Consider the following 14,193-nt stretch of genomic DNA (forward strand, 5'->3'; position numbering starts at 1 on the left):
TTATAAGCTGTCAGCAAATCATCAGCAGTTCTGTTTCTTTAAAGGAAGATAATAAACTTCCTGGGCAGCAAGATCTTGACCAAAGTCCTCCCTGTAATTTTCTCTCCCAATGAACACCAGAAATGCCTACTTCGTCACGTGACCACCTTTGTTTAAAAGCTTGGCTCACAGTGTTCAGGCAGAGAATATGCACCACTTATAGCTCCGGCTGAAATTGTCTCCCTGGGAAACTGATGTGAAATAGGTTCCTCGTGTGAACGCAGCTTTATTTCTCACTCAAAGCCGAAAGGAATGTGCCTAGAAGACTGGTTTCAAATCTGTAGAAGTCCGTTATTTACAACCTGTGCAGTGAATGGCAAGAAACATAGAACAGGAAAGAAAGAGATCTGGAAACACAAATAATACAGCAGAAGAAAAAATGCATGTGCAGAATTTGATGACGCTGACCTCAAAAAGAAGAATCAAGACCATTTCCCTTTGAAGTAATCAGGTTGTTTTGGCCACAGTCCAATTTCTGTGTAACCCTTTTGCCTGCATTCTTTTTCCATTACTTTGAGTTGTTGCCCAAATCAGTTAATGTTCATGGTGGAATAAAAAGAACTGGGATGTTCCAATAAAAAAAAAAAATCTATTTCCTCTCAAGTAGGATATTGGTTGTTGAAATGTGATTGTTTCAACGTTAAAAATATGTTTTTGTGCTATAGAATAAAGACTTCTATATGCTGATCTGATAGAGCAGTACAGTTTTAATGAGGGAGAAGCAAGTTAAATCTGGGTAGAAACAACTTCCTTATGTCAGGATGACATATCTTTTTTTTCCCCCCCAAGTGAGAATTCATGCCTTATTCTTAATTTCAACAGACGATGAGTAATTTTTTTCTCATTGTGCTTTTTTGTGTTTTCTGATTTTTCGGAATTGAAACAAGTGTTATTTTCTAGTTGGAATAAGGCACTCTTAAAACAGTTTTAGAAGTAACCCAGAGGTATCCAGAGTGAATGTATTTGTTGATGCTTTGAAAAGGAACTGGATGCCATGATTGCCTTGGAAAGAAGGCCATTCCAGGGCTTGGGCTTCCTCAAAAAGATGTATGGGCACACGTCAGCAGCTCTGAAATGGCCTTATCCTTGCGGAAATGTCGAGCGATAGGCAAGATCTCACTTGTCATCACCACAGAATGTGAGAGGTGAAATATACAGCCAAGTAGAACATTTATCTCTTTCCTGAACTAAAGGAAGGAAGCCTTTGGAGACATTTGGTATGTTTGGAAGATGCAGATAAAGGGAAGTGTCCTTTTGCTCCAACAAGAGGATAGAAGAATGACCATCTGTCCGGTCCCTGCTTTTCACATACTTTGCTTCTCGGGCCTCAAGATGCAGCAGAAGGAAATGTGTGACCCCTCGAGGAACTGTGCACACTCAGTGGCAGGCAGGAGCCTTGCCCCATTCGCGCCTGGCACATTGTGACGGCATGAAGCCCACTGAAGATTTTGGATCCCATTTGCCTGCTCATGTTTAGGAGTTACCTGCTGTTTAAGAAGGGCTCAAAGAAAGAATGCCACTTTATTTGGCTTTCATTTCATTAACAGTCTGTTTTGACTGTTACTCATTCATTTATTTATAAAACATTATTAAAGTGCCTTCTTTGTGTCCCTCTGTCAAGCACTCTCATCTACATTAATATTATAATATTACTACAGGTTTGTAGAGTAGGATTTTGTACCCCCACTTGGCATGGCAGCAATTAACTCGCCCGGTGACAGAACTGGATTCAAGCCAAAACGTGGGAGCAGGACTAGTGTCTTTTTGTCCCCCTGGCTGTGGGGGACATTCTTTCTGTTCGGTTCTGTTCTGTTGCACATTGCCATTCCTTCTGTTGCACATGCTGACTTTGGTTGCTGTATCCTGTGCAAAGCCTTGTCTACAGGGGGTCTGTTCAATAACAGCGTCAGATTAGTTTTTGTGGGTCAGAAAGAGAAAAACCAACCTAAAAGTTTTTGTATCATATCAGGATGTCTCTAAGAACTGGATGTGAGCATGATCACATCTGGAGCTAAAAAAGGTCTTGAAATCTGGAAGGGTGGGTTAATCACTTGATTCTGTTGTAACACACGATCACGCAGTGCCCCCATGCTGGTGTGAACCCGACAGAACAGTCAATAGAGAGAAGGCCAGGATTTCCTGAACCCCAACCTTGACCTTTCCAGGATAAGGAGCATAACGCAGTCATTGACTGGGAGGGCTAAAGGGACCTACCAATCAAGAGGGAAGTTAGAAACACATTTGGAGGATCTCCCTTTCCTTTCTTTCTTTTTTTATAAGCTCTGTTCCAGCAATGGGGCAGAGTAGAAAGACAGCAGGCTTTGGTGACAGGCAGCCCTGAACTTGAACTTGCTTTATCATTGATCAGGCCAAAAGAAATTGGTAAGATATCATCTTTAAATCTCTGATTCCTCACAGGCGAAATGGAGATAAAAATGTCTAACTCAAAGATGTGTTTTAAGAATTAAAGGAGGTAATACAGGCTGAGTACCTCTCTGGTGCCTAATGTCAGAAATGTTGAATAAATGGAAGTTATTATTTATTTTATCATTAGTTTAAACAACAACAACAACAACAACAGTGTAAGGGGAACCTGGGTGGCTCAATCGGTTAAGTATCTGACTCTTGATTTCAGCTCAGGTCATGATCTTATGGTTCGTGAGTTCCAGCCCCACATCAGGTTCCTCACACTGACAGTGCAGAGCCTGCTTAGGATTCTCTCTCTCTCCCTCTTTCTCTGCTCCCCCGCTCCCGCCCTGCTCACTTGCTCTCTCTCAAGATAACTAAATGAACTTAAAAAAAAAAAAAAAAAGCAGTGTCAACATCAGGCAAGAAGGGCTCGACTGTTTAGAAGCCACATGGGAAAAAAAAAGACCAGGGAAATGAGCTAAACCGATTAGGGTTTCCTATATGTGACAGAAAGAAGTTTCTATTTTGCTATTTTGTTCTTTCTCTATACCTTTCTAAACTTTGCAAGCTGTGTGCAATTTGCTTGTATTATTTTAGTCAGAAAAAAAGAAAAGCAAAAGAGAACTAATCTCTCTCCTTAAATGGATTCTTTTTTTAAAGTTTATTTATTTTGAGAGAGAGAGAGAGAGAGAGAGAGAGAGAGAGAGAGAATGTGAGCAGGGAAAAGACAGAGAGAGAAAGAGAGAGAAAATCCCAAGCAGGCTCCATGCTGTCAGCAGAGAGCCCTATGCAGGGCTCAAACTCACAAACGATGAGATCATGACCTGAGCTGAAAGCAAGAGTCAGACGCTTAACCAACTGAGCCTTCTTGGCGCCCCTCTCCTTAAGTGGATCCTTAAGGAGATGTTTCATTACGCTGAAAAATGGGGAAAAATGGTAAATGCATGAATTAAAATGCCTGATTTTTTACTATTCAAGGGAAAAAAAGAGATTTTTCATAATTTGCCTATCCTAGCAAGGACCTAGTTACTACTTGAGTGTTAACATCCTTAATCATGATAGAAGTTCAATTTTAGCTCACAAATGTTACGCTTGACCACAGGAGTCTAACTATACCATTGGCTCAGATTTGGCTAGTAGTTTTTCTTACAGTGGAACTGGTCCTTATAGAGTTTGATTCCATCTTAAGATTAAAGTTTTAGTAGATTTAACTATTATTTCTGTTGTCAAACAATAACTACGTTCTTTGAGATGCTATAATAAAATCTCACCTTAAAGAAAATTGTACTTGGGGTTATAGTAGCCCAGAATTCTTACATCCTCTCTATGATCAGTTATCTTTTTTATAAAAATGGATATCCTTTCAATTGTCCCTTTTTCTGACTTGTAAGGGAATTCTCTTAAAGGGAGATCTCTAACTGGAGGAAAGTAGATTTCTTTGTAAAAGCTGACAGGGCAAGAAAGATTTTCTACATATAGACTGAGAAGGAATTTTCTAAAAAAGGTGCTGACACTCTCCTTTTATCAGACTTCCTTCCTTTCAATCTTCTGTGAAATGGGACCTTGAAAATCAAGTATCAAAGTCCAAGAAAAGTGCTGTGCCACTTACCCATGCAGTCTGGGCCCCAATGGCCTGGACAGCACTGAGGTTGGACATAGTCCTTCCTACAGATATGGCGGCATCCAGGGAGAGACAGCGAGTACTTCCTGATTTCAAAGGTGTACCTTAGAGAGGAAGGAGAAGACATAAACCCATGATCAGAGCAATTCAGTTAACTCTGGGCAGTGGGATTTTCCTAGATTTTTATTTAGGTCTTTCTTTACACTTGCCTATATTTTAAAAAGCATAGATTGAACAGAATTTTGCTGTCTAGGGAGAATAAAACTTAATCATGATTTACCTTTAATTGTATAAAATGGATGACAATGAAAATAAAAGTGAAATATCAGAGCACAATGAAAATAAAGGTGAAATGATGTCAGAAGTGGGGCTGGTAGACAAAGGAAATAGTGTTAGGCTCTGGGTACATGCTACCAGTGGACGTCACACTTGTTGCAGCTAATACAAGAAGGAAAAGATCGTAGGTTCTGGGATGCACAGGATCTCTGGATCAAACTGCCTAGGATGAGAATGTCTTTTGCAGGGACTCTATATGTAAACATTTCTGTGAGAGGTGGTGTAATTTAGTGGGCAATATATGTCACAATATCCTCAAGGGAGATGTAATGATGAATTCCTTAGAACAGTTTTTATACCATCTGAGGTACATATCTGGAATAGCAATTCTATGGAGGCTAAACACCATTGTCTATTTTGATGGAATCTCTGCATGGATGGCTTATTCCAGGATTTGACTTTAGTGTATCTAGAGACGATTCTCCAGGAATATCATTTCTTTCAACTGGGCTATTAAGAATAGTGTGCAGGATGGCGCGCTTGGGTGGCTCAGTCGGTTAAGCGGTTGACTTCGGCTCAGGTCATGATCTTGCGGTCTGTGGGTTCGAGCCCCGTATCGGGCTCTGTACTTATAGCTCAGAGCCTGGAGCCTGTTTCAGATTCTGTGTCTCCCTCTCTCTGACCCTCCCCCGTTCATGCTCTGTCTCTCTCTGTCTCAAAAATAAATAAACGTTAAAAAAAAATAAAAAAAAAAAAAGAATAGTGTGCAGGTGAGTTTAAGGTTGTACTTCTAATCCAGTCCCTGAGCTACTGGCTTTATCGGCCGTCAAGATGGAGACAGAGTTGACAATTCCTCTGGAAGCTTGAGAATACTGGCAGGGGCATCTCTTCGCAAAGATGGGAAGAGGAAGAGCCAAGGGCAGAACGAAACATCCCCTCAGGGGCCAATCTTGGGTTTATTTCAGCATAAATGAATGACGGATCAAAGTCTTCAATTCTGCAACAGAGAGCACGAGTATAATAATCTTATCCTGTGTGTGTGTGTGTGTGTGTGTGTGTGTGTGTGTGTTGGAGGGGGGATGGTAGGGTGGGGTGGACATAACCAAGTGCCCACCTGGGCCATGAAAAAAAGTTGCCAGTACAAAGAGGTCTTCAATAAAGCCATCGTATAATTTTAACCTCAAATCCTAAATCTTTATATGCTTCCTAAGAGAACCTGGTCAAAATGGGTGACCATTTTGGTACCTGAATGGTCACCTGTTGCGTATGCTTGCTAATTCTAGGTCAGTTAGCCTTGGGAAGCTTTTTTTAAAATTTTTACTTTGAGAGAGAGAGCAAGAGGGAGAGCAGGGGAGAGAGGTAGAGGGAGACAGAGAGAGAATCTAAGCAGGTGCCATGCTCAGTGTGGAACCCAACCCAGGGCTCGATCTCATGACTCTGTAATCATGACCTGAACTGAATCAGGAGTTGGATGCTCAATCAACTGAGCCACCCACATGCCCCAGAAAGCTTTTATTAAAATTGATGATTTTGGTCATAGAATATATCGTGATCATATTAAGCAAACATGAATTTAAAATAGTGTAATATAACAGTGTTAAGTTTCCATTTTATACAAAATCAGAAATAGTACTGATCCTTCATCCCTGAATTAGGAATGAGCTCATTGAGAGATGTCTAATGTCTAAATCAGTAGACTTAGTACACTGAACATTGTGTTGACACTTGAGCTGTGTGGCTGCTTGCATTAGCCAGTAAGTGAAACTGCTCGTCTTTGCAAGGATTAGCCTTGAATTATGAGAGTTTTGAATCATTAGAAGACTTCAGCAATGCAATGCTCACAGAAAATGTATGAAGCTGTAACTCCTTTGTCTTCTCTCATTAGGTTCTAATTAGTATCAGGATCCATAGCTGGCTAATAAGATGACTGCCGGATCCATGGCTTTTCAGTCCATGTTCTGACTAGAAACTTTCCAAATGAAACAAAACCCAGATTTTTAAAATAGAGAAGGGCACAATGAGGGGAAAATGTTTGTGTGCCATGCAATATAGTCAATTTTGTATGGAAATGTGAATTAAAAATATATTTTTTAGATGCAAGGTTGTAAGTTGTGAGTTTGGATTGAATGTAATTCTAAAGTAAGGGAAAACTCACGGAAATGCTTTGTAGTTTTTGAGATGGGAAGTTTCCATTTAGATTCACAATCCCTTAAATTTCAAGACTTGAGTACATTTATTTTCTCATGAGTACCTGCAATCTCGAACCCCTACGGAGCCATTGGTAACCTTTGTGTAACCATCTGGGCACTTAATTTCTAAGTTGAGCAAGCAGGATCGGCACTCAGTCCTAATTGTAAGCAGAGATGTCCTATCACACCTTTTTGCCTGTGAAGACATAAAAAAAAATCAAGTCCCATTAGCAGAACCTTGGTTGGCCAATCTTTCCCATTGGCTTCATGTCCGTGGAATGACAGGGATGGCAACAGGTTGATTGGTAATGACTGGCTGGTTGCCTTCAACCTTATGTAGAAAGTTTGCTGTCCTTGATCTAAAGTGTGGAATCCAATAAAGCAAGGTAACTTCATTACATACACTTACCCAATTGGGAATCCTGAAATATAGAGTACACTTTCCAAATGGGAAAAATTTTAAAGTGGTTATTTAGGGTCAATTGGTCATAGATCAACAGGTCTCAAGAATATTCTTTCAGCATTGATTCTACAGCAATAGTCTAGTCTGGGTGCTAAATGCTACGAAGCATATAGTTCCTGCTCCAAAGGTGTTTGCAACATTTTGATTAGAATTCAGCTAGACTATGGGCTCCAACAGGCAGTGATCTTTTTCTGTTTGGTCCTTGAATATTTCCCAAGCACATAGAACAGTGCCTGGTACATAGTAGTGCTTAGTAAAATATTTGTTGATTGAATGCGTTGTAGGAAATACAACAGACCCACTAGAAACAGTCACTTAGCAACATTAAGCAGTAGAGAATCAACTGCTAGTATGAATGATGCAGACCCACGTTGGCCCTGTCTTCAGGATCTCTCATTGTCCAAGATGTTGGTGGTGGTTCTCCCAAATAGATTTGGTCCCCTGTCTCTAATCTCCTTCATTTCCCATCAAGTTTAAGAAGAAGCAGTTTCATACACTGAAGAGAGACAAAATGTGGGAGTCAAAAAAAACCTAAGATTGGAATCAAGCTCTGTATCTTGCTAAGTGTACAGTCTTGAATGCATTACTCACCCTTTGCCATCCTCTGTAAGGGGGAGGTGCAAATAATCACTCTCCAGGTTACGGAGACCTTTAAATGATATGTGCAAATTGCCTGGTCCAGTATCTGGAATATTTTAGGCAGTAAATGCTAGCTCCTGTAATGCTTCTCTGTCCCCACCTCTGTGTTTTGCTTATTGTCTCTTTTGATAGAAACGTGCTTCTTCCTCCTCTTGGCTCCCCAAACTTCATCTTTCAAGCCCCTGCTTAAGACACTATTTCCACAAAACCACACCCATCTCTCTTCCTTTTCTCAACTTCTTCTCTTCATGTGGTTGGCCAGTGGAACACATTTTGTTGTCTTTGTTTTCCATTTAAAAATCCCTGTGGGAGGGGACCCTGTCTCTTACTTCTTACTTACTCCCATCCACAAATAGCACACAGGCCAGCACTAGGTAGGGGTGGTGAGAATGTCATAACTACTTCTAAATTTACTGAAATATATAAAGGCTGCAGAAGAAGAAGTCTTATTTTTGCAGAGAAATTTATGGTTATGCATACTTCTAAGAGCATCATCTAATTTGACCTTGACTATGCTGAAGATAAACAGGGAGGTATCATCATCCCCATTCTAGGGGGGAGAAAACTGAGGTGAGGGGAGGTTCTGTGACTTGCCAAGGCCACACTGTAAGCTTTTGGTCTTTTGATTCCTTTTTTTTTAAATTTAATTTTTTATTTTTTAAAACTTACATCCAAATTAGTTAGCATATAGTGAAACAATGATTTCAGGAGTAGATTCCTTAGTGCCCCTTACCCATTTAGCCCATTCCCCCTCCCACACCCCCTCCAGTAACCCTCTGTTTGTTCTCCATATTTATGAGTCTCTTCTGTTTTGTCCCCCTCCCTGTTTTTATATTATTTTTGCTTCCCTTCCCTTATGTTCATCTGTTTTGTCTCTTAAAGTCCTCATATAAGTGAAGTCATATGATTTTTGTCTTTCTCTGACCGACTAATTTCACTTAGCATAATACTCTCCAGTTCTATCCACGTAGTTGCAAATGGCAAGATTTCATTCTTTTTGATTGACGAGTATTACTCCATTGTATATATGTACCACATCTTTTTTATCCATTCATCCATCGATGGACATTTGGGCTCTTTCCATACTTTGGCTATTTTTGATAGTGCTGCTATGAACATGGGGATGCATGTGTCCCTTTGAAACAGCACACCCGTATCCCGTGGATAAATGCCTAGTAGTGCAATTGCTGGGTCGTAGAGTAGTTCTATTTTTAGTTTTTTTGGGAACCTCCATACTGTTTTCCAGAGTGGCTGCACCAGCTTGCATTCCTAGGTCTTTTGATTCCTTGATTAGCTTATTCCTCTTCCCTGCATGCTGTACAACGGCACATAGAAAAATAAAATCTGTTTTTATGGGCAGCTTTCATTTGATGATCATTATGAACCAAAATAGCCCTGGAATATTCTTTATGGAATAATAGTAAGAGCCACCCTTAGCTAGAGTTTGAATAAACTCCCTTCAATGGTCATGAAGCCTCTACATCTGTTAAAACCGGCTTTTCTTTATATTAGGTTTTCCCACTTAGATAAGCGGATGGAAGGACATTACTTTTTCTTTTCTTTCTCAAAAGGTCAGGTTTAATACTTGCTTTTCAAGAAATCTCTTGACTTTCAAGTTGTCCTTTTCAAATGGAATGGCTTATTTGGTCTCTTATACAGTCTCCTCTGAAAAGCAAACTCAGCTTTAAACCTGGTCAAGGCCTGATTTCTGCACTTAAGCAAGCACTCGATGCTGCCAATGGTGATGATGATAAAGAAGATGATGATTCTGGCTGTTTGTGGAGCACTGTCAGGGGAGGAACTGCAGTTCAGAGAGATGAATTAACCTGCTCAGGCTTGGACCACTGGTAGGCTGTGGAGCACAGTGACCGGTCCTCAGACATAGTTGGTAAACAAACATATGAGAGCCACGGTTCAAACTCACCACTCTCAAACCTCTAAGCTGGAGCACGAAACCGTTATGCTAGCTTCCAGCATTTTCGTGAAAAGCATTATCAGAGGACATCCAACTGGCGTCGAGTCGGTAGGGATAAATATTTGCCTGGCTCAGATGCAGAATCATGTTTAAGTTTTATGATGAATAGAAATCATGCCTGGGGAAATGCATTTTAAATAAATCACTCAGATTGCCTTGTTCCTACACCTCGTTTCGGCTGACCTAGCTGCACATCTGATACCCAACTTGCTCTATTAAGACAGCTCACGTGAGGGGCGCCTGGGTGGCTCAGTTGGTTAAGCATCCGACTTTGGCCCAGGTCATGATCTCACGGTCTGTGGGTTCGAGCCGTGCGTCGGGCTCTGTGCTGACAGCTCAGAGCCTGGAGCCTGTTTCAGATTCTGTGTCTCCCTCTTTCTCTGACCCTCCCCTGTTCATGCTCTCTCTCTCTCTGTCTCAAAAATAAATAAATGTTGTTAAAAAAAAAAAAAAGACAGCTCACGTGAGCCTGCTTGAGATGTTGGTGTTCCAGTGGGTTTCACGAGAGATGCTGACCCTACCACCCTGGGTACTTCTTTTTCGTTTTCTTTCTTTCTTTCTTTCTTTCTTTCTAAAATTTTTTTAATGTTTATTTTTGAGAGAGAGAGAGAGAGCAAGAGCGTGAGCAGGGGCAGGGCAGAGAGACAGGGAATCACAGAATCCAAAGCAGGTTCCAGGCTCTTGAGCTGTCAGTACAGAGCCTGACACGGGGCTCGAATCCACAAACTGTGAGATCATGACCTGAGCCGAAGTTGGGAGCTTAACCGACTGAGCCACCCAGGTGCCCCTCTTTTTCTTTTTTCATGTTTTATTTGTTTTTGAGAGAGAGACACAAAGTGTGAGCAGGGGAGAGGGAGACACAGAATCCGAAGCAGGCTCCAGGCTCTGAGCTGTCAGCATAGAGCTCGGTATGGAGCTCCAACCCACAAACTATGACATCATGACCTGAGCCGAAGTTGGACACTTAACCAACTGAGCCACCCAGGCACCCCTTTGGGTACTTCTACTACAACTCTGTGGAAGCTAGAAGGGATGAGTTCCTGATGCATTCTGTAACACTGTTTCTCAACCAGACATCACCTACAACTCCCTAGAACATCTGTCTGCTCATCTGTCTTCAGCCATGGTTATTTTCTATATTCAAAATGATGCAATGGGAGGTATTCACAGTGAATTATTAACACAAAACAAACCCCCCTGCCCCAGGGGGATACCAACATCTGCAATGGAAAGAGGAACATTAGCATGAGCGTCAGAGATCCTAACAACGGGGTTTGGCATAGGAATAGAACCAACTGGGTGAGCTCACCTTTGGAAAGATGGTTCACGACCATTAGGATCCTATTCTCTGCAGCCTTTCTCTTTATTTTATGAAGTCCAGAGAGTACCCTTTACCCATCACCACAGAGGAAAGCAAAAAGGTTTTTAACATATCATGAACGTAACAACAACAACAACAACAACAACAAAAATGCGAGTCTCATCTTACCTGCTCCGTAGTTTCAGGCGGGGAGCAGAAATTTTGTGCCACCAATCCAAGAAGAAAAAGCATGAACTTCTGTAGCATAGTGAGAAAATATTTACTCCTTCTGGCTCCAGGCACCTGTTGGAACTATTCAGCTATTCTAACCTAGTCTGATGAACTCCTAGCGAATTCTCTTTCATTTCAGTGTTTGCTTTCAAATCCTTCCCCCTCTTTTTCCTGGATTGAAGCACATGATATGCGAGAACTGCCTCGAGACAGGAAAAATGGCCAATTCAGGGGTCGTGGTGAAATTGGCCACTCTCGACTCTATATATGTCTTGGTTGAATGACAGGATATCCTGAAGGGGCTGAGGCGGAGACATGCTCTGGAATTTTTGTGCCTCGTGCAACTCCCAAGAACGAGCTCCCACCTCCCAGGGCTCTGCCCATCCCTCTTCTGGTCCTGCCTGCTCCTGGACCCACGGCCCCACGGACACGTATCCAGCCACACCATGGAAAACTGCAGGCCCCTCTCTCCGAATGCAAAGTCCCAATCTTGGTGCCAGGCAGTATTTGTGGGAGTCCCCATAAACAAGAACGATCCCACAGAGGGAATGCTGCAGGAGTTCGGGGCTTTGACTTGGGAGAGGGTGGTGGCCCGTCACTTTGGCACGGCTGCCAGACTCTGTTGCAAAAACATGTCTCTTTGTAGTTGCCAACAGGGGGCATTTCGATCTTCCCTTCCTCTCTTCCATGTCACGTCCTAACAGATGACTGAGTGTATAGGTCTCATCTTACCGTTCAAGGTCTAGGTCAAATGCCACCTCTTTGGGGAAGACTTCCTGTCCTGCCCCTCCAATACCACCTGGGAAACCCTCCCAGCATTTTGCATGTAATACTAGGAAAGCCCAGTCACATCTGTCACAATCCATCTATCTGTATATCTGTCTCCCAGGCCCGATTGTGAATTCCTTGAGGACAGAGAGAGGCCTTCATCTTCTCTGTATCTCTAAGAGCCTGGAGCAGAGACCTGCATTTGAAAATAATAAAAACAAATAGTAACAGTCAACATTTGTTGAAAACGTTCTGTATGCTAGTCACTATTCTAGACTTCTCCATGGATTACCTTGTTTCATCCTCACAACTCTTAGTGAAATAGTTATTTTCCCCATTTTACAGAGAAGGAAACTGAGGCAAAGAGGTTAGGCAACTTTTCTAAGGTCACACAGCTAGTAGGTGGGCATCCAGTTTTCAAACTGTGTGGCCCCAGGGTCAGTACTATGAACCACTCCCCTCTCCTGCCTGAAACAATGATTATTTAATGCATAAATAGCTAAGAGGTGGTGTTCCAGTCTCATGGAGTCTGATGGAAAAATGTCAGGCCCAGAACCAGAAAAGATAAAGTCTGGGCTTATCCACAAGTCAGGCATATGAGGCTGTGTTTTATGACACTGAGTTAACTGAGAGACTCATGCAGTTATAGACACTAGTTTTGGTTAAATAATTCTTCTCTCTCTGCAGTCCTTCTCTCTTTGAGTTTTGGAAATAACATTATATTATATGGCTCAATAATCTAAGAAACTTCCAATACAGACAGGCCCTTCAGAGGCTAACCCAGTGGTCTGACTGGAAGATGCCAGATGAGGAAGTTCTTACCATCTCTTGGTTCAGTGCGTCTCAATCCTGGTTTAAGGTCCTGGAGGAGTTTAGAAGGAATCCCCCAATGTCTGGCCCTCATCCAGAACAATCAAATCAGCACTTCTGGGTGCGGGGCACAGAACTAATGGTTTTCAAGGCTTCCTGGGTGATTCTGCCTGCATGGGACTGTTGCTTGAGGAAAAATGAGCAACTATTGTGTGAAGCCAAGGAGATCTGGAGGCTTATCTGTCGCACGGGTGTGTTGCCTTAACCTTTCCTTCCACCAGGGAAAGACATTGGAGACTTCTTTCTGATTCTTTTCTCTCTGAAGGACATGACTAAATATCTGGGGCTTGGAATGGGCTAGATACCTAGGGAAATGATAAAATGAACTCACACTTGCGTTTCCTAAAATAGTTCCGGGAGATGCTGCAGGAGAGCCAGGAGAGGATTCACTTATCAAATAATTTGGAAAACCCTGCCCTTGATGTCCCTTTCTTATGGATTAACCATGCTCATTAGCCCGTTAGAGGTTCTGAGAAGTCCTGCGGTAAAGCATAATGTAACAAAACCAACCGAAAACAGTTCAACTTTGCTGAAAGCAGTATTTTCCAATTTTTTAAGACCCTCCCTTGCAAACGAAACTTCCAGATCCAGTGTTTTATGGATCACTCTTAGAGAGATACTGTCCTAGATTTTAGGAGGTCAAATATTCTATTTTAGAAGCTGCTGGGAAGTAGAGGTCAGCCTGCCACTGGCCATGGAGACTCCATAGTCTAGGACCTGTTCATATACATCACTAATCAGTTTGCCTTAAAAAATACATATAACTTTCATGGCTTTGTTTAGAAATTGTTCAAATCGTTTTGTTAATTAATTTTATTTCTGTTGGGCTCATTTGATGGCTATGAAGAGACGTTCTTCAAGTTGTTTCAAACCCCTACCGCCACCTGTCCCTGCAGTCAACAAGCAACGTGCTCTGAATGGTGCCTAGCACATAGTGGGTGCTCAATCACTCTTCATCGTTATTATTATCATCATATTATTAAAATGGGCCAATGTCATAGACAGCAGCTACACAAACCTCTACCCTTATCTCAGTGTAGCTGCGAGTTGGGTCTAGATTTCCTGTCCTGAGTTGCCCCATTTCTGCTGAGCTGTGTGTCCTCCCTTAGTGGAATGTCACTTTCATTTTTTTAAAGGTGTATTTATTTTGGGGGGTGGAGAGGGGCATAGAGAGAGACACACACACAGAATCTGAAGCAGGCTCCAGGCTCCGAGCTGTCAGCACAGAGCCCGACATAAGGCTCAAACCCATGAACTGTGAGATCATGACCTGAGCTGAAGTCGGTCGCTTGACCAACTGAGCCACCCAGGGACCCCAGTGGAATGTCACTTTCTTGATGGCCACCCACATTCATTTTTTTGCAGACTGTTGTAATCTCTGTCTCTAACCATTCAAAATTGTTTTGAGGTGAG

General features: G+C 42.0%; 1 protein-coding gene across 4 annotated transcripts in view; it reads right to left on the bottom strand.

The window, feature by feature from the left end:
- Positions 1-11,368, bottom strand: part of STAB2 (stabilin 2) — a 165,972-nt gene extending 154,604 nt beyond the window's left edge. For all 4 annotated transcript variants that reach the window (XM_040491054.1, XM_040491053.1, XM_040491052.1 and 1 more), the window contains exons 1-3: positions 11,101-11,368; positions 6,597-6,730; positions 4,058-4,173 (exon numbers count right to left, since the gene is read on the bottom strand). In XM_040491054.1, the coding sequence (XP_040346988.1) occupies positions 4,058-4,173; positions 6,597-6,730; positions 11,101-11,178 (328 nt within the window). In that variant the 5' untranslated portion in view covers positions 11,179-11,368. The remainder of the gene's footprint in view (positions 1-4,057; positions 4,174-6,596; positions 6,731-11,100) is intronic.
- Between the last annotated feature and the right edge of the window lie 2,825 nt (positions 11,369-14,193).

Source organism: Herpailurus yagouaroundi, unplaced genomic scaffold, assembly GCF_014898765.1.
Source record: "Herpailurus yagouaroundi ecotype Mexico unplaced genomic scaffold, PumYag 182, whole genome shotgun sequence".
NCBI lineage: Eukaryota > Metazoa > Chordata > Mammalia > Carnivora > Felidae > Herpailurus > Herpailurus yagouaroundi.